At 31.7% G+C, this 20548-nt stretch overlaps 3 protein-coding genes across 4 annotated transcripts; 2 read left to right on the top strand and 1 right to left on the bottom strand.

Annotated features, from left to right (window-relative positions):
* The first annotated feature begins 848 nt into the window (after positions 1 to 848).
* On the top strand, positions 849 to 7763 carry LOC131956694 (pachytene checkpoint protein 2 homolog). The gene is made up of 12 exons (XM_059321251.1): positions 849 to 1098; positions 2864 to 2992; positions 3232 to 3397; positions 3514 to 3693; positions 4236 to 4326; positions 5026 to 5162; positions 5304 to 5390; positions 5491 to 5597; positions 5874 to 6027; positions 6572 to 6684; positions 6942 to 7011; positions 7187 to 7763. The coding sequence occupies exons 2-12, from the start codon at positions 2883 to 2885 to the stop codon at positions 7277 to 7279; spliced, it is 1308 nt and encodes a 435-aa protein (XP_059177234.1). The 5' UTR covers positions 849 to 1098; positions 2864 to 2882; the 3' UTR covers positions 7280 to 7763.
* A 101-nt stretch (positions 7764 to 7864) lies between these two features.
* LOC131956695 (programmed cell death protein 6) lies at positions 7865 to 13549 on the bottom strand. Of its 2 annotated transcripts, none has more exons than XM_059321253.1 (6): positions 13289 to 13549; positions 9851 to 9912; positions 9496 to 9540; positions 9223 to 9381; positions 8863 to 8972; positions 7865 to 8374 (listed from the first exon to the last, which is right to left on the bottom strand). In XM_059321253.1, exons 1-6 carry the CDS (start codon positions 13390 to 13392, stop codon positions 8273 to 8275), a joined length of 582 nt encoding a protein of 193 aa, XP_059177236.1. In that variant the 5' UTR covers positions 13393 to 13549; the 3' UTR covers positions 7865 to 8272. The 2 variants fall into 2 exon arrangements, with proteins under 2 accessions (XP_059177236.1, XP_059177235.1); XM_059321252.1 differs by lacking the exon at positions 9851 to 9912 and adding an exon at positions 10781 to 10842.
* Positions 13550 to 13830: 281 nt separating this feature from the next.
* On the top strand, positions 13831 to 20412 carry LOC131956688 (uncharacterized). Its single transcript, XM_059321238.1, has 9 exons — positions 13831 to 13924; positions 15020 to 15209; positions 16490 to 16539; positions 16913 to 16995; positions 17212 to 17442; positions 18159 to 18305; positions 18842 to 18961; positions 19290 to 19440; positions 19873 to 20412. The coding sequence occupies exons 2-9, from the start codon at positions 15034 to 15036 to the stop codon at positions 20322 to 20324; spliced, it is 1410 nt and encodes a 469-aa protein (XP_059177221.1). The 5' UTR covers positions 13831 to 13924; positions 15020 to 15033; the 3' UTR covers positions 20325 to 20412.
* Positions 20413 to 20548: the final 136 nt, after the last annotated feature.

The following is a 20548-nucleotide window of genomic DNA, read 5'->3' on the forward strand; positions in this document are numbered from 1 at the left end:
TCCGGGGGGGGGGGGGGGGGGGTAGACTTTCTTTGGGGGGGGGGGGGGGGGGCGGACACTGTTAAAAGTTTATATTTTCTATATAAATTATATAAATTTCATTTCGTTGGGGGGGGGGGGGCGGTAGATTGTTTTCGGGGGGGGGGAGGCGAATGGAAGAACTCTGGCCAACCTTCATCATACACACTGCCCCCCCCCCATCGGAAGTTTAAAGTGCACCCCCCCCCCCCCCCTCATCCCACTCGTAGAAAAGAAATACTGGTTATCTACACTTTTAAGACTCCTCCCGATAAGGGATGTGAGTGGGGTGACACTTAGATGAAAAATTGCTAATTACTGAGAAAACAATGTTACTTAGCGATTAAAATGTAGTGAGGAAAGGAGGGGGGGGGGTCTAGAAATGGTAAAGGACCTAATGCATATGACCAAAATGTGTGCACGATTCTTTATTCAAATTAACTACAGCGGTTAATATGGAAAGTGGAATTTCAGTGCATCTGATTCTGAATTAAGAAAGGGTACGTGGTCACGCCGATTCTATTAAAATCATGCTACTTTAACGTTTATTTCTTAATAAGCCCGCATCTAATAATTTTATATTGAAATATAATATTGTGAGATGCATGAATCCAGCATAGACATCCTATTATTTTTTCTTATCGATTATCAATTGAACTCAGATCAAAATATTAATTAATTTCGAAAATGTGCCATGTAAATGTCCAAGAATGGTCATTATTTTATTAATTAGTTAATAATAAAGATTTATTTGTCGAAAAGAACATAGCTTCACTACTGGAAAATTAGAATGCATTTATAATTACCTCCCCTAGTTCTCAAGTATTTTCTAAACAGACAGCTCAACGCTGCGCGAAATTCAAAGAAAGCAAATCAACTGTTTTGCCTATTCGTCATAGTATATGTACTAAATGACACACATACTATCTGTTATGGATCTAGATCTAGTTCTAGATTACAATAGATCTACTATCTAGATCTAGACCTAGTAGTAATATCAAAAAGATGTCGATAAAAAAAAGTCAAAGGAATTTGGTTTTTTAGTTACTGTGTCACGCATAGCCGCATAATTTTCAATTTGTAAGTTAATTAAAAATTTTAGTTCTTCTTCGTTCTAAATTTTTAGTGTTGTAAGGGGTCGAGCCTTATCTGCCAGAGGGTTAAAATCGAGACTTTTTCGAATTTATCACCCATGAGCTTTTGCCACTCGATCATGTTTCCATCACAGGATACGTACTGTCAACTGGTTATGCGCCATTGAGGGCTTGCTGCCATTGACTCCGATTTCAGCCTGCTTTTCTTTTTGGAATTGCTTCCATAGCCTTTGTTCAACCAAGAACAAACTACAAGGCAACAGTTGTTTGATTTTGGAGTTGTCTCTCCTAGAAGAGTTGCTGTCCCCAGCTAACGAGCCTCATCTGCCCGAGGGTCCGAACTCGAGACTTATGGTTTAGCAACCATGAGATTTACCGACTCGACCACGCCGACCCCAAAATTTTAGTTAATAGAATAGATCTATCTAAATCTAGAGAGTATTCTAGAGTTAAGTTAAACAGACAGAGTTAAACTACTACTACTAACGGACTAACGTAACTAGATTTAGATCACTAGATCTAATCTAGACTAGTCTAGATTTAGCTAGAATAGTTAACTTTAGTTAAGAGTAAGACTAAGAACAGGCCTAATAATTAATAAACTTAAAGAAATTAAAAATTACTATTTGACAATTTACCAATTAGAATCTAAGACTCTAGGTCAAATCTTCTTAACTCTTAAGACTTAAAAGTTAAGTCTTACGACTTAAGTTAAGTTGGCTAGGCCTACTTAAAATATTTAAAAATAATATTAATAGCCTAATAAATTAAAATAGATAAATAAATCTAGATTCTTGTCAATTTTATGGTAAAAATTTAGAGAAAACCCTTGAGATTTCATATTATCGCGGCTGACTGAAAGTAGATTGTATTATTGTTTTGAGTTTATATTAACTCAATGCAACAAGCCAGCCGGTTAGTTGAGGCCACGCAGGGGGAGCGATCTGTCCTGGATTCAGGGTCGATTCTAAATATCATCCAATTTTACTTTAGATTCTACTCTGATCTAGATTCTAGATATCTAGACTGATGATATGATCACTTTAAATTCAATTTTAGGACTAAGTCTTGTTGTTTGGGGGACAAAGTGGGAGACAACAGACCCATGAATTTCACTTGTTGGGGTCAGCCAAACTGCTAAGAAAAACCCCGAAGTCAAACAATTGCTGCCCTACACTACAGCTTGTTCACAATTTGTAGAAAACTATCAAAATTTCACTTTTAAATATTGTTGACTAAAACTAAAAGACAGAGAAATGTGACTATTGGTTGTAACACATCTATTGTTTGTAACTTCACAAAGTACTTCACAGATGTGTAAATATGGTTGTGTGATCGCTTTAACCTGAAGCCTCAGCTATTCAACTTGGTCTCAAATGTTTATTATTAAGTTTTACTACTAATGTCTCACCTACTATTCTGGATTCTACAGGAGTGTCACAGTTCTTTTTTACCTTCAAAAATGCCTTTATGATTAGCCTACTAGATCATGCACTCACCTGTCTAAACACATTTGCACTTGCTAACCCTTGAAATTGAACCAGCATATTATTTCATTTACCCATTAATGTACACATACTTTCCACAAAATCACTACATATTATTTACATTAAATAAATCATTTATGTAGGCCTACAAATGACATAAATTCAAAAATGTTTAATGCTTCTATTATTATTATTCATTGTTTGTGAAAGCTAGGCCTATATTTTTTATATATAATATAGATCTTATTTTTAATTTCTAAACAGATTATATTAAATACCCAAAATGGATACAGACCAAATATTAGCCCTTCAAAATGCTCTCCCTTCTACTGACGGACTAGATGGAAAAGATTTTAATGTTTATCATGTAGAAGTTTTACAGAGTCCTTGCAGGTAGGGAATGTTCACATTTTGGTACTACTTTTTTAAATACAAATTTGATTCAACCAGTGTGTTGTAAAATTCAACTCAAACGTTAAGCATATTTTTAAGCCATATACCTTCCTATTTGTATAATACTAATTCTACTCTAGTACTATGATTGTCAGCAGAGTATTACCATGTATTACTTGACCATGTAAAAAAAAAATTATGTGTGGCTTAATTTTATTAATTTTATTATGAATGTCCAGCACTGTCAGACGGATTCAAATACAAGAAAAAGTAATTGAATTTCTGAGAGCCAAGAAAACAGCCTTTGGTGACTTGCTGCTCGAAGAATTCCAGGATCCATTTTTATCTCAGAACATTCAATACATAGCTCTCTGTGATGTGGAACTTCCAGGGGTTGAAAAAAAGGTCAGAACTTAATGTTTATATTATACTAGTTTTTGTCATTCAACATTACATTATATTGTAAAGAAGCACTGAACTTTGTGTTTAAAACTTTGTTTTTAAAAAAAAATGTAAACCAGGTGATAGACCTGTCTACATGTAGCCTTCAAGTACATGTGTTCCAACTGAATACAGATGGGGCAGGCTCTGAGGAGCTGGATGAAGAGAACATGTCTGCAGCCAATCACTGGCTGTTGCCAGCTTCAGACTTCCATGGACTGTGGGACAGTCTGGTCTTTGATGACTCCATCAAACTAAGGGTAAAATTTTTAGTTCACAGCGTTAACGCTCAAAGCTAATTACATTACTTGTTGGTAAAATTTCACTTGCTACATGTATTTTCATATTTGTAAAGAAATTCTTTAATTTAAAAAAAATAATTATTGCACATTTTTCATCCACATTTGTTTATTTTTAACACCATTTTTTAATTTGACTTTCTGTTATGTCTGGATAGAATCTTTCAGTCATTTTTTTGTACCCATTTCTTATGAAGAAATGGTTGGTTTCACAATTTGCTCATAAGAATATCCCAGATAACAAAAAAAATTATCCATAGACTATTGCATGTGTGATTAATCTTTTTTTTTTGTTAGTTGAAAATTGCAGGAGCTTATAAAACATTTTAGAGATTAATTCTTTTGCTATTCCAGCTAATGTAAATTAATATTAATTTGATTATTTTTAGTGCATTTTACATGACTAAATACAAGACTTTCTTCTTGTACATTATGTATTTGTATTTTCTATTGATTTATTTACTATATATAACTAAGTCACATTTTTCATTTTGCATCTTCAGTTATTAAATTATGCTTCCACCACCATGATGTTCTCTGAGAAACTTGTTGATAGCAACCTAATTACATGGAACAAAGTTGTTCTATTACATGGTAAGTAAAATTCATATTTATTAATATTCACATCAATGATAAGAAGAGCTTGTTGAGCAGTTGTAATGGCTGAAAATTATGTTTTTTTTTTGTTTTTTATATGGAATGAAAATTAAACATATTTTAATATTTTTTGGGGACAAAAGTGTGTCCTTTTCATATAGCCCAGTGGCTGAGAATGTTATTAGTGATGAAAGGGAGATTATCACTTTTTTGGACTGTTGAAATTGTTTTATTTAGACATCTGTCTGTGGAGCAGATACTGTTCTTCTGTTTCCATGTCATGGTCTATTTTTGTTGGGCATGATGCATTGTCATCACACTTTTGACATCTTAACTTTGGTTTTATTTTTCATCCATCTTATGTATTTTATGAAATTAATTGTCAAATCAGATGTCTATTTTTTAAGGCTTTTTATGGTTAGCTGTTGTGATCCTGACATAAATATTTCTTATAAAAAAAAGCATGGGGTCTTAGTTCTGTGCTATTTTATCTCATTACAAACAATAATGAATTAAAAGCTTGATCATATTTCTCTATATTTATTATCTATAGTACTATTTTTCCCCATTATTCTAGACAGCATTTAATTTACAAAAACCTGATCATATTTCTGTTGTTTGAATAGGACTTTTTTTTTTATCCCACTCTACTAAAACTGCCTAACAAACCTGTGAAAATATTTCTGTTTTTTCTAGGTCCTCCAGGCACAGGTAAAACATCCCTGTGTAAAGCTCTAGCACAGAAGCTGTGTATACGTTTTTCTGACAAGTACACACATGGCCAGCTTGTAGAGATCAATAGCCATAGCCTGTTTTCAAAATGGTTTTCAGAGGTATGCATATTTTATTTCATTAACTTCTGTTTTCTGAATGATTTTTACTAACTATTAAAAATGCAAGTTATTAAAAAAAAATGAATAAACCCTGTTCACTGCAAGTTTGTACATTTTTTTGACCTCTTACATAACTTGCAGAGTGGGAAACTTGTTATGAAAATGTTTCGTATGATCCAAGATTTGATTGAAGATCCTGAAGCGCTGGTGTGTGTCCTTATTGATGAAGTAAGATAAACATTTTCACTATGTTAAAAATGTATCACGTCATATAGAATAATATCATTACTGATGTGTGTATAAAAATGTTTCTGATATTTGATTTCAGGTGGAGAGTTTAACTGCAGCTAGGAAGAGTGCAATGAATGGGGTGGAGCCATCTGATGCAATAAGGGTTGTTAATGCATTGTTAACACAACTGGATCACATTAAAAAGTAAGAAACTTTTCCTTCTTGGTTTATATAAATTGAAAGTTGCATCACTTATTCACTATTTATCTAGCACAAATATGATTTTTAGTTTTTTTATTTGTTTTGCTTGCTTTATTTTTTAAGCTTCAAAATTTTATTGAACTGGTAGTTACTTTACTATTATTATAATATAATATTACTAAACTAATTACTAAAACTAATATAATACAAATCAAATTTTTGGAAGATAGTGATAGTTTGTAATAAAATAATTAACTGATTAGTGTTTATCCTCTTCAGATACCCCAATGTGTTGATTTTAACCACTTCAAACATCACTGGTGCCATAGACCTGGCATTTGTGGACAGAGCTGATATAAAGCAGTATATTGGTCCCCCAACAGTCAAAGCCATCTACACTATATATCATTCCTGTCTAAAAGAACTGATGAAGGTTGGCTTGCATTCTCCTTCTAACAGTTTATATTTAGTTCTAACACATTTTTACTGTGCTAATTTATTATTTTCTCTCATACCATATGGTTTTAAAACTTGAGGAACACCACTGAAGCAGTAAAAAAAAATTATTTTTTGGACAAGAAGGTTAATATTTTTTTCCTGTGAAAGCATCATGCTTTAACAACTACCTTCAGCTGGTCTTTTGTACAAGTCCACCCAGCTGCAGCTAAGTCACTTGCACTTGGTTTTATTCTATAGAGAAATCTACTTGTCATTTAAACAGCCCATTAGTATGATGTTCCGAATTTATGCATGAATCCCATTAGAAATTTCTCAATACTTTTTTAGGACAGGTCTCTTTTTAGCTTTTACAAATCTTTTTAAAACACAAGAACAAATAACATACAATAAAATCCTATCTGGTATTGTCAATACAGCTTAAGACCAGAACCAATGGTAAGTTCACTGATGTAATAATGAATACATTAAATCCTTAAGAATGTGTTGATCTCTGACAAATATTTGTGGCTGCTCTTTAGTGCGGAGTGATCAGTCCAGTCCACCAGCTGATTGATATCAGAGCCCTGGAAGTGACAAGGTTCATAGAGAACGGTGCCACCTTCCACAGCTTAAAGTTGTTTGATATTGCTAAGTAAGTTTCTCATAATTGTTTAATCCACTGATAGTGTTGCAGTTATCTTTTCTTCCCTAAAGTTACCATGAAATTTTATGTATTAATAAAGAAGCAATAGCTACCTAATTATTGACAGAGTTTTTTTTTAAGTTATTATTTTGTTAAAGGTTTTTAGATATTGAAATTAATAACCATGTTATTTCCTAAAAGAAAATACTAATACTATATCAATATAAGCATTTTCTGGCTGTAATTATTTTCCTTATTTGTAACAGGAAGAGCCAGGGACTAAGTGGTCGTAGTTTACGAAAGATTCCATTTCTGGCACATGCCCTTTATTTACAGGTCAGTTTTATTGTGCAACATGCTACCAGTGAATATAAAATTGGCCAAAAATCTATAACCATCTCCCAGCTAAATAAAATTGTTACCAAATCTAATTTACTGTTGCAGTAATGAAGTCAGTTATATGTAGATTAAACAAATATTAAGTTTAAAAAATGTATTATTTATTTTCTAGGGCAGCCCTGTTACTTTGGAGAACTACCTGGAAGCAATGTCATATACTGTAGACAGACAGTTTCAGGAACTCAATGATCTCGCCAAGTGCTGAATTGTTTACTTTCTATGTGCAATGGTAGCATCTGTGCATACTCTTACTAGTATTTCTAGTTAAAAATTGTATTATACACTTGCATAGAAAAGTGCCTTCAATTTCAAAGGGAAGAACTTGAAGTGAATGTTATTTGTGGACTCATTGTACTTTTCAAATTGTAAATACCCACAATAAAAAGTAACTTGTTTTAATTTTCAAAAGAAACAACTGTTTTAATGTGTCTGATATGTATATACTTTTTAGCTGAATATTAAGTAAAATACTAAGTATTTTATCTCCTGTGTTGAAATTGATTTTGCCATTGGTACTTTTTTTAAACTGATGAGATGCAAGAATTGCTATACACACAGCCTCAACTAGCTTGTGATCACAGCATACATACTTCAAGATTCCTAAAAGTTCTTAATAATCTGAGTTCAAAATTTGTATAGATCCGTGGAAATAATTTTACACTAAATAAACCTAACTAAATAAACCTATACGTTGAGTCTTTTGACACGTTGAGCCTTTTAACACGCCTTTAGTTCAGACGTGTACCAAATAAACATAAATATTGGTTTTAAAAATAAAGAAATAATTAAATTACAGAGAAAACTTTGTTTTAATATGTAGACACTTAGAAAAAATTTTAAAAATTAAAATACAGGAAATAACAGATTTCTCTGTGCCACATAAAAAAAAAATTCACAACGATTTTTTTGAGCTTATACACGTTATAATAGCATATAAGTGTCTGATAAAAATTATTGTTCTCAAAGCTGACATTTTTTAATCCAGTTATAGCCAATCTATCTTGGTGGTTTAACAAATCATTTTTAATAACTGACGTTTACAAACAATATAAAAACTTGTTAACTACAAAGATATAAATTATTGGATGCAAGAAAAGAAACAACTTATGTATAATGTGCGATACACTCAAATCATCAGCTTCCATATAAAAATGTTTGAACGTAAGACTGCATTGGGTTATCTGCCTATCAAATGATGTTAGCTTCTCAAGCTGAAGACCAGAGTTAAGAATTGTTCATATGATATCTGGATCCAGCCATCTTGGTCAGTATCATAGGCCCTGAAGGAACTGGTCAATGTCTGGAAAAAACAACCCCATACATTTTAATTTCAACCAAATATAAAGTTCCCTTTTCAAACCTGATGGTCTATAGGGCAATTGAAGTAGAGTTCACTCTTTGACCTCGGCATATGAAGGGATAGTGTGGTCAGCACTATGCCCAACCGCATTTACTTTCCTTAACGTGAGTTAGGTATCCATCAGAGTTGGATGTACTCAAGGGCGGTCTAGTGACTGAACTTGAGACTAACGGGTTAGCAACCCAGCTCTCTACTGCCAAACCACCCCGTCACACTAACCAAATATAAAGTGATTTCTAAATGTTTGTTAGAGTTTTAGTTTGACTATCACATATTCATTTACACGGATGAGTAAGCCCTAACTGGAAGGGGAATAAAAATTGTAAGAAAGCTGCTCAGTCCAAAATTAAAATTGATGACTAAAGCAGTATTTCTCTATACTAAAAAAACTGCATAAAATACATGACATGATAAAAAAAAGCCTTTACCTGCAAAACTACAGCGCACTGGACAAAATCATCAAAAGCTACTGTTCCTCTGCCCTGACGATCAAACTTTCTAATAAGAATGTCATAGAACTGATCCGATAAGCGATAGCCTGGAAGAAAGTAAACAGGAATGGACACATTTTAAAAATAAGGATGAAAACTTTCTAACAATTTTTTAATTTATGTCACTGATTTTCTGTTTTCAATGCAGTTCTGCTGCATTATTTTAAATAAATTATTTCCCTTACTCAGTGTAAATGCTGTAAACTTAGCAAGACAACCACTTTATACTGCAAAATTTTGTATGTTTGCTATAAAATGTTAAATATGCCAATTTACAAAATATATTGCAAAACTGACCGAAGTTTGTGAGAGCAGTCTTCAGCTCGTTCTTGTCAATGGACCCAGAGTTGTCTCTATCATAAGATCTGAATGTATTCTGCCAGTCAGTGACGTACTTCCAGAGGGATGAAAATTCTTGGAAGTTAATCGTCCCGGAATTATCTCGATCAAACATGCCTGAAAAAATAAAATGATGACAATTATGTTAAATGTTTTACACTAATTAATATTGTAATCAATGTTAAAACTATGTTGCAGTAAGGAAATTAGCTAACTAATGGAAAAACCTACCAATCATAAGCCGGACAGTTTCTGGGTTAAATGGAGTCCATGTTCCTGTAGATATAAAGTAACTTCATAAGAACACTAAACCTCAGTATAAAATATGTACAATTTACACTGACTAGCAGACTACTATTACTAATGAATGTGAAATGGATTAGCTAGATACCAATTTTAAATGACAATTTACAATGAATGTTAAATAAATGAACTAAAACCATTACACCTAACACATTAAAAAAACATCTAGTGACTGATGTAATTATGAGTACATATCAAAACAAAAAAAAACCATTGTGCCTTGATACATCTGAATTTTTTATATTTACTGTAAAACCTTACAATCTATTTCACACCAGCTTACCATTAGATAAAGCTCTTTGTAATTCATTAGCAGAAATAGAACCACTGCGATCTGTGTCAATTCTGCGAAGTTAATGTTAAAAGATTCAAAGCTCTGGCAAATTTTAAAATTCACCTTTCAGATCCATCAAGCCCAAAAGACAGTCACTTCGGTTTAATGACAAATGTATCAAAGGCACATGATTGTTGACAAAAAATAAAAATAATAATCTTAAATTGAACAGCTGATGATAAATATGTGGCTACTTTCTGGGCTTGCTGGAGGGGAAAAACTTGGGGCGAGTGAACATAATTTGGGTTTTTAGTATATTTGTTGAAGTCGTGTAATTTTATTCTTCAGACTTCATGACAAACCCAAGTTATGGTGGACCCTTGCCAAGCTTTTCAGTTGCATGCAATACCTATACTACTAGCTGTGCTCTCAGTGAATAAGGGAGGTGCAACATGGTAAAATTTTACTTACACTGTTTTAATTTCTGACTAGGTTACACAACAGAGTGAAAACTGGATATGAGACTATAGTAATGGAAAACTGTTATGGATAAGGGTGAGTTAATATAAAACATGAAAGTGTAAAACAGAAGTGACTAATGAACGCAATCAGTGTACAAGTTAAGGTCATGTCTTCAGGATAAAATATTAGATTTCAAGAAGATAAAAGCTTAAATATTGCTTTACTTTCTTTTATACTTATAGGATATTAGTAAATTGTTAATATTAGCCTAGTTGTTACAATTAAATAAAAAGCAAGAGTTAATAATAATTTACAAAATTAAAAAAATATATATATTTAAAAAAAACCAATTTGTTCAATGTACAATTTTCTGTTCAATGTACAATTTTCAAGAATAGAGAAATTTCAATTTCTTTTTTTTTGAAGAGAGAGCACAGCCAAAGCACTGTATTACACACCAGGTTAACCCATCCTTACCATTCCCCATAGCCTGTTGCAGCTCTGTAGCAGATATATGACCACTTCGATCCTTGTCAACACTAAAAAAATTTGAAATGATTGCAAGTAAAAAGTAGGAAATTTCATGCATGTTGAGAATAGTACTCAGGTGGACACGCAACATCATAGGTCATCTGCTAAACAATTCTTATATTTTTAAATTTCATTGTTGAATCTGGATTTACGCTGTAAATATGATAGAAGAAAGAATAACTACTAAATAGGTAGTTACAAGAATGCTTCACTGCAGCCAATTTGAAAAGGATCAGAATTCTGTAATGGTCAAAAGTGATTAACCCAGTTACCCATAATTCAGTCTTGCATATGGTTAAAAAGTGATGCACTTACCGTATAAAGACTAAAACAGCTTAAGGATTATTTTGCAAAAAAAAAAAAAAAAAAAGCATTATGTTTTTAGTTGTAAACTTCTAGCTAATTAATAGGGGAATGTATTGCAACAATAATCCAGGACCAAAGCTTTGATGAAAAATAAAAAACCACACTTGCTTAACTTGTTTTATTGTTTATCAGTTTATCTCTTTATTAACTATAAAATGTATAGGCCTAATTAATTTTAAATTCATCTTCATTTATAAGTCTAATTTATAAGGCCTTACTTTAAGCCATTCGGCCTAGAAGCACACAAGTTAGCCAGTTGCATTTTCAATAAGTGGTAGAGGGCTAAAACTAAATATTTTTGAAAGTATCAATTTTGCTAATTGCAACTGACTATAACTATTTAAGTTTGTTGATTCAGAATTGATGTACTTTTTACCTCATTTCTTTTTTATCTTGCAAGCGGTGCTTTAGTGAATATAGCTAATTAAATTTTAGTGTGCAAATGAAATAGCTCTTCAACATCGCTGAGATTTTTATATTTTCAACCAGCATATATGGATTTTATGTTTGAAAAGCCTTAATTTTATATACATGACAATGAAAGTAAAAAAGTAATGTGATGTGACGTGCAAAATATCACCACTCAAAAAAGCCATTTAATTATAATATTATTGTTGAAAATGAAGTGCTGAAAAATGTATGCTGTGCCAGAATTTAATCATTTATGTTGGGCTAGATTCGTGACTATTTTTGTCATGTCACAACATACCAAAAAATAGAATGCATTAAGTTCATTAAGCTTTCCTTGTTGATGATCAAAGCTTTCCTTGTTGATGATCGTTAGGCCCTATTATTATTAGTTATTTTTTTAAAACTGAAATTATGAATAAATAGTTAGCCCCTGGATGGCATATTTGTAACTTGGTATACTTGCCCTCTGTCAATATAAAAAGCATGGTATGCTTAATGCTTACAAATAGGCTTATTGTCATAAAACACAAAAATATAAAGTTCAAATTGGGATGTACCATTTCTTGATAATGATAATAATGTAAATGTAGATATTCTCGCTAAAATGTACTCAATTTTCAATTTAAGCATGACCACTGAATGATAGACATCCATATTTAAGCCATAAGGCACTAATTTTGAGGTTTTTAGTTCGTTTTAAACTAAATTACTTAATACGTTTTAAACTAAATTACTTAATACAATATTTATCGTCACTCACTGCCACGGCATGACACACCTTTAAATCACAACCATGCTATAAAACTCTTACATTTGAGGCCACAGCAAATCACGAATAGGTTCGACTTTTTAATTAGTTATGCAACAGAGTTCCTCACTAATGATCAACCAAATAGGCGTCGCATGGTTTAAAAAAAATAATTGGTTGTGATATGAGCACCGGTCTTATTAAAAAAAAAACAGCTCACAATATTCTTTTTTCATAGACTGATAAAACTATAAATGCTTCACCTATTCGCTCCTTTTTGTACCTACTCTGTTGATACTTTAGAAATGCTATTGATTTTAATGAAACTAGCCTTTAAATTTAGCTTTCATTCTCCAAACCAAATTTTAAAATGCTTACTGGCATATATATATAGCCCTGCCACCTATAGTTTGTTATTATAACACGAAAACCCACCATTTTGCTCATAGTAAACACTTTTAAAAGCAATTCTAAGAAGGTCACTGGAACTAAGATGAAAAATTGTTGGAAGTCATGTGATCGATGTGGATGCCATATTTGTGTTGTTAGCAACCGGTCTCGTCTCCAGGTTAGCGAACAATACTATAACAATGACTTTAAACAGAAGGTTAATGAAACTTAATGAAAAACTGCCTAACTCTACTCAGAACACTAGACTACTGTACTCAGTTTGGGTCTTAAATCTGGTGTAATGGCATACATTCAAACATTGTACTCTATTTCATTATTTTGCAATTAATTAATAAATGAGTTGATTATGAAGTAGGCCTAACTAATTTTTTAGTAATTTAATTTAAAATTTAGTTAGATTAGTCAATTGATTCAGCCTAATAGATATAAATTATCTAGCTCGAGATTTAATTAATAATTAGCCTGATAGTAGGCCTAATAATTATTTAAGGTGAAAATGAGGTAAGAAGATGACCTACCTTTGAAAAATACCAGAGAGCCAATTTTGGTCAATTCCTGGAGGTGGTGCCTGTTGGCCATAGGCATTTCCATAGCCGCCTTGCTGTCCATAACCGTACGACATTGTGATTTTTATGGAGATAACTTTTAAAGTAGAGCTGTAGCTTTACTTTTTAGAAATTTCCAGAAAAATCTAATAATAGTAAAGGGAATGATGATGATGCGATGATGTGTTGACAAATAATTTTCTTGGTAAATCCAAAATATCTTACTTCCGTATTTCTATTAAAATATCGGATGACAAATTAAATGTATAAATACATTTTCTTTTTTTTAGAAAATAGATGAAAGATAAGATTTATAGAATCTAGTTTTTAAAAGTATTGATACTTTTAACAAAATAAAAATTTCAACATTTTTGTCATTTCAAAAACTCAAATTAATTCTTAGAGGGGTAGTAATTAATTCTTAAGACTAACGTTAATCCCGTTAATGCAAAATTTAAAATTAAAGTTTTTAGAATATGTTACTATATGTAAACAATATGGCCGTTAAAATGGTTGTCCAATAACAATTAACATTGTTGATCGTTGTTATTCAATATTATATTACAATATTAACAATAAAAAAGCGCTTACTAGATCTACATACATACGGTATAACCACCAGCCTGCTTAAAAAAAAATTCTCCCCACTTTCTCATGTTTTGTTTCGATGTAGACTAACTTAAAATAAATGTATTGAAACATTGAACAATGAACAATGCTTAATTAAGACTTAAGACTTAAGTTAAAAGTTGGTTTCATTCATAATTAATTATTAATTCATTGTCGAATCATAATTCATATTTCATAATGATTTAAATTTAATTCATTAGTTAGATTGGTTAGAATTAGACCTCTAGATTTCTAGATCATACTAACTAGATTTTACTAGATGATATATCAACTTATCAACTTACTAGCCTACTAGAAAAAAATTACTTTTAAAATATAATTGTTTAACAGTTAACACAATACACATGATTTATAATTATAATAAAACTGTTAAATTAACATTCATTAACTTAAATGTTGTTGTGGTGACTGATGATCATTTCAGTTTCATTTGAAAATGAGTCATTAATTAATATTATTAATAATTTAAATTAGGGTCTAATATTTATCATTTACTTCTAGTTTACATAAATGTACACTGCACACTGGCAATCTGACCATAAGAGAAGTTTTTAGTTTACTTTAATTACTTTATTAGATTTAGTATGGTTATTGATCTTAAGTATTCTGGTATGATGTTCGAGAATAGGCAGCTCATGAAATTTCTACAGTGGGTTTCTTTTGCCAAAAAACTGTTAAAATAAATACTAGATCCATATAATTTTTACAGTGTTGAACAGTATTTTGAACTATTTTGAGTACCTGTGAATTTATAAATTATACACCTAGACTTTATTACACTATAAATAGTAAACAGCACATAACATAATCATTTCCAGGCCTAGCATTTACCTTTAGAGATGGGCCTACAAATTACCTTTTTCTTTTTTTTTTACAAAATGCACAATACAGGCTATAGGTTTATAGTTGTATAAATATTGGGGCATTATTATTTTTAAAAAATCATTTTCTTAACTTCTTTTAATGAAGCTTGTTATTATAAATTTAACTTTTTAATATAGGCTCTATTCATTATTAAAAACATATGACTTAAAAAAAAAACTGTTTCAAATTTATAATGTTTCTTTTCTCTAGAACAAGAACAAAAAATGAATCAAGAAAACCCTGTCTTTTTTGTGTCTGGCCTTGGATCAAAACTCAATTCTGATAATGAAGCTTTAGCTAAAAATGCACTGCTCAGTCTGAAGCAAGAACTTTTACACTATCAGCAAGAAAATAAAAAAATGACTGATCAATTGAACTGTCTTGTTTCACTGATTAAAAGGTAAGCCCCTTATTTATTATTCCATTTGTATGCGTTGTAGCAAAAATGATAGCAAAATGTAATATTTAATGTTAAGGGGATATGCGCGGACAAAAATCACAAAATTTCTTGTTTTTCGTCATGATGGGTTTCTTGCACTTTTGGATACTTTGTCCATTTGTGTATATAGAAAATAATAACTTTAAAGAGAAAAAAAATATTTTATGTGTTTGAATTACGATTTTTATGACCCTATTAATTAAAAAATAATCAATTTTTCCCAATCTTACAAGCTCTGTATGAAAAGTTTTATATCCGTCATTATATTGTATTTGACATCATTGGAAAGCTGGATTTCTCATGTATTTAATAAACTTAATTTCCTACATCTCGGAAACACACAAAGCTTACAATCGGCTTTGCAGTTTACACAGATATGGTACTTTCCTGACCTAGTTTTCATTACTTTTGGCTGTTTTTCTCAGTTTGCAGGTTTTTAACACTAAAAAGCCTACTACTTTTTTATTTATTAAACAATGCCAACCATATTTTCAGTAAATGTTCTTGATGCGAAAATACAACTTTTGTCACGAGGGAATTGTGATTGCTTTCATAGAAAAAAAGTATTTGGTAATTAATATGCACATTTTGAAACTTTTGAATACTAAAAAGGGTACAATGTTTTAGACCTTGTAAAATTCTTACTAGTGATTATTTCAAAAAGTTGTCATGACAAAAGTTTTAATATATACTGAAATATAAGCAGTTTAAATTTGATTGCTATAGGTGCATAAATAAAAAAGCCTTAGCATTTTTAAAAGTACCAAAAAATTCAAAATGGCGGAGGTTTTTTGGTTTCCATGACAACCAAAATTGTTTTTGACCCTTTTTTTTTGCTGTTTAATACTTACTTTTATATGCCAAATATGATTAAAGTATTCAAAAGGCTTTAGATCTTAAACTGTAAAAAATAGAAAAAAACATAGCATATCCCCTTAAGAAATATTAAAAAGCTATCGTAAAATAAGTTCTCACAAGCCCATTGTTTGATAAAAAACCCAATAACAACCAACACCCACAATAAAGTTCCACTAGAGTTTATAGATGACCATCTTCTGATAAAAATTGAGAAAGTAAAGAAGTTACTGCAATTTCATGTTATGTCATGGCCCTTCTTGTATTTTCTAAAAAGAACTAACACACATTCTTGGTGTTGCTTATTTAAAAAGGAATGCATGTCTTAAAATAGCAATCCTTTATAAAAACAAATATTGATAATCCCAATGAACTTGTAATTTCAGATCCTGGACAGGTGATCGATTAGCTACAGTTCATCTCTCAAAAATTGTTGGTTGGTACATAGTTTTATATCACGCATAAAGAATGAGGTTTAAAATTCTTTATACATATAATTTTTTTTTTAAATCATGAAAACAAATCATATGTACAATTTGTGGGTGCTTTTTTTTCTAGGTATGCTCACTTTCAGGGTGTCACGTTAATTTAAATTTGTTATGGTTTGTTTTTCTAATGCTTTAACCACACTGCTATGTGCTGAAAAATCCTTTGCAATTGTATTTGATTATCCTCACAGTTTCATTTTAAAAATACTATATTTAAAAAACAAAATACTCATTATATCACAGCCATCATTTTTATTTCTATTTTCTTTTTTAAACAGTAAGTTTTTAGCTTAATGGTATATTGAAATGATGTTTCGACAGGCTTGCCACCTCCACCTGTTGCAAATACAGAAGGCAATGTCGCTCGACCAAATTCTACAGTAGATTTTGCTTCGTCAAAGAAAGTAAATGTTCTAAATAAAGACTTAAAAATATATAACTATTGCACCTCTGCTTCTTCGTTAAGGTTGAGAATTATATTTCCCTTGAAAAAGAAATGAAAACAGCTTTATTTATTTTTCAGTGATTGAAGCTTACAACATCAGCTTTTTCTAAACACAATAGGTTACTAATTTATATTTTAAAATACATTCCTAATCAATTTATTTATGTATTTTAAGATACGTTGCGAGCAGAACTGGGAAAGGTTGGCCATTAAACTCCTGGACAGGGAGTATATGAGTGTCCAGAAAGAAATCAGTGACCACCAGCAGAGGTACATGGAGAACAGAAAATATTACATGGAGGCGATCTTACAGGACCATCATAACAACATGGCGCACATCTCACTGCATCGTAAAACAGAACCTACAGCAGAGGAAATGGGGAAAATGAAGGTCCCACAAACTAAAGTATGTCATTTTTAAATGGCAGTAATTGTATTTAGGGAATATTTCTTTTTATAAGAGAATGAATGTGTAGAATTAGCTTACTTTTGTATTATTTTCTCATTCTTCATTTACAACACTTGTCATCAGATCTTAGTAAGTTCTTAAATCTTCTTCTTCGTTCTTAATTTTTAATGTTGGATGGGATCGAGCCTTAGCTGCCAGAGGGTTTGAACTCGAGACTTTTTCGAATTTATCAACCATGAGCTTTTGTCGACTCGACCATGCCTCCATCAGAATTAAGGATACGTGTCAACTAGTTATGCGCCATTGAGGCCATTGACTCCGATTTCAGCCTGCTTTTCTTTTTGGATTTGCTTCCATAGCCTTTGTCCAACCAAGAACAAACTACAAGGCAGCAGTTGTTTGACTTTGGAGTTGTCTCTCCTAGAAGAGTGGCTGTACCCAGCTAACGAGCCTCATCTGCCCGAGGGTTCGAACTCGAGACTTTTCGGTTGAGCAACAATGATCTTTACCGTCCCCCTAGTTCTTAAATGAAGAATTAAAACTTTACAGGCCTTTCTTTTACTGTTTTTTCCAACTTTTTCATTTTAGTTTTCATTCTTTTACACATATCCATACCATGTGTGATTCTATTACATTATAAAAAAAAATATTAAAAAAAAAATAGAATCCACCATTACCTTATCTAATAAGAACCTTTTTGCCTTGTCTTGAAGACACAGAGGGGCAGTTTGAGAAGAACCCAATCAGCTGGGAGCAGAAAATTTCTGATGGCCCAGGACACTGTGGGTCAGGTGGAGGTGTCACTGAGGGATTTGGTTGGCCAACCTGTCATGGCGGACAGTGTTGTCACAGATCAGATGGTAGGTTGTCTGTTTGATGGTAGCTAACACCATGTTCTATGGTGGTAAGACAAGCCTGTATGATGGTATGTAGGACCATATATTGTATGATGGTTTGTTAGACCATATCTTGTATAATGGTATGTAGGGCCATATCTTTTATGATGGTTTCTTAGACCATATCTTTTATGATGGTATGTCGGACTATGTCTAGTATGATGGTATGTAGGACCATTCTTGTATGAGTGTTAGACTATATCTTGTATGATGGCATGCAGGATCATATGTTGTTTGATGGTAGGTAGGATCTTGTCATGCATGTTGGTATATAAAACTGTAACATGTTTGATGGTATATAAGATTGCATGTTTCCATGATGGCTTGTAAGACCATTTCTTGTATGATGGTATTTAAAACCATATCTTGTATGATGGTATTTAAAACCATATCTTGTATGATGGTATATAAGCTGTAGCCTTCATGAGGTTATGTAAGACCATCTCCTGTATGATGGTATTGAAGATTATAGCCTGTTGGATAAAATGTCTATTTCCCAGGTCAACAAAGAAGTGAAAACAATCACACCCACCCAGAATGGATACAGAAGACCATTTTCATCTGCCCATAAAAGACGAATGCCCAGGAATATGTATAATGATCCAAATAGATATAATCAGGTTAGGCAAGATGCAGTATTTATTTTTGTAAATTTTAAATGTTTTATCATTGGAAACATTGAATATGGGCAGTGAACTTTTTTACTCAATTTCTCATTTGTTTAAAGAAAAACATTTTACAGTGCTAATTTTAAAAGTTGATCAGCCATTTTTAAATATTATGATTTAAAATTGATTTGAACTAAGTAATTAAAATCTATTCAACTTAGAAAAAAGTGGTGATTTTGTGTATAATTAGTGTCTGATACAAGTATCTATTTAAAAGAAATGATACAAAAATCTATTGGAATTAAACAATGACTGTGATATTGATTATTTTTCCTGTCAGAAAAACCTTTTTGAGCTAAGTGATGATGAATGTGTGCAACGCCTTAGGCCAGTGAGTGCCTCCATCTTGAAAGAGGGAGACATTCAAAGGTCAAGGCCTCGTTTGTCAGCTATCAATTCCGGGGATGATATTTCTGAGAATCAGAACCAAGGTAAATACCAGTTTCAGTGTTTGTCTTTATTAGGAACATGTTCAAGCTTGGAGTTTTAAAACAATTATTAGCTGTTTAAATGTGTTGATTTTATATTATGAATTATTATTTTGTTGTACTTTAATTATTTTCAGTTTTTGGTGGGATATATTTTCACATGTCATTTTCATGCATTTGTAGCATCAGTTTCTTTCCACTAATTGGTTAAGTGTTTTAAAGCAAATTATTACACACATTTTTATAAATAATATGAAAGTCATTCTATTAAGACTGTTGGTTAAAAAACCAGTTATATTCATTTGTATGTTTATTTTTATAATTCTTAATGTATTTTTTATTCATGCTTTCTTTATATTTCTTGCTAATTTTGTTGTTATGTTTTATTTTTAACTGCAGCTGGTGTTAAAAGCCAAAACTTTATTTTTTTATCAGTGTTTTTGACTCAGAAACAAGAGCGGCCATTGAAGTATGAGACAACTCGCCCTGTGACAGCCAAACAGACATCAGCCAAAGGAAGGAGAAACTCATCTACTGGATTACAGAGGGCTAAAGGTGAAAACAATCAAACCAATCACTCCAATGTGGCAGATCATGTGACAGGTGCAGAACAACCTGGCAACCCAGGGGAGGTAAATGAGAACAAAGGTGAATCCAATGTCCAGGGTCACAAGGGAGATAATGCTGAAGATAGAGAGACTGTTAAAGCAAAGCCACCCATGTCAAGCAAGCCGAAATCAGGTTTTCCTCGCAGGCCGAAATTCATTGATGATTTTTCTAAAGATGAAGAGACAATGAAAAATATTGAAAATGAATTTATGAAAAATGCTATGCTTTTGCAGAAAAAACTGGGCATTAGTGAATCAGGGATGGTTCATTTTGGCTAAAATCATTAGATATTCTTTTGTATCAAGTAGGCTCAAATTTTATGTATTTTTAGAAAAAAAAATGTGATAGTAAATTTTCTTGTAATAAACTATTCAAAAAACAACTTCGATTTAATTTTTTTTTAATAAAAGAATATATTTTTTAAATATATATATTTTAGATTTGCCTGTTATCCCCTTATGAAATGTGGATAAAAGCTTTTCAGGCCTTCTGGTTCTTACTC

Source organism: Physella acuta, unplaced genomic scaffold (assembly GCF_028476545.2).
Source record: "Physella acuta isolate Inbredline_101_S28 unplaced genomic scaffold, ASM2847654v3 ptg001170l, whole genome shotgun sequence".
NCBI lineage: Eukaryota > Metazoa > Mollusca > Gastropoda > Physidae > Physella > Physella acuta.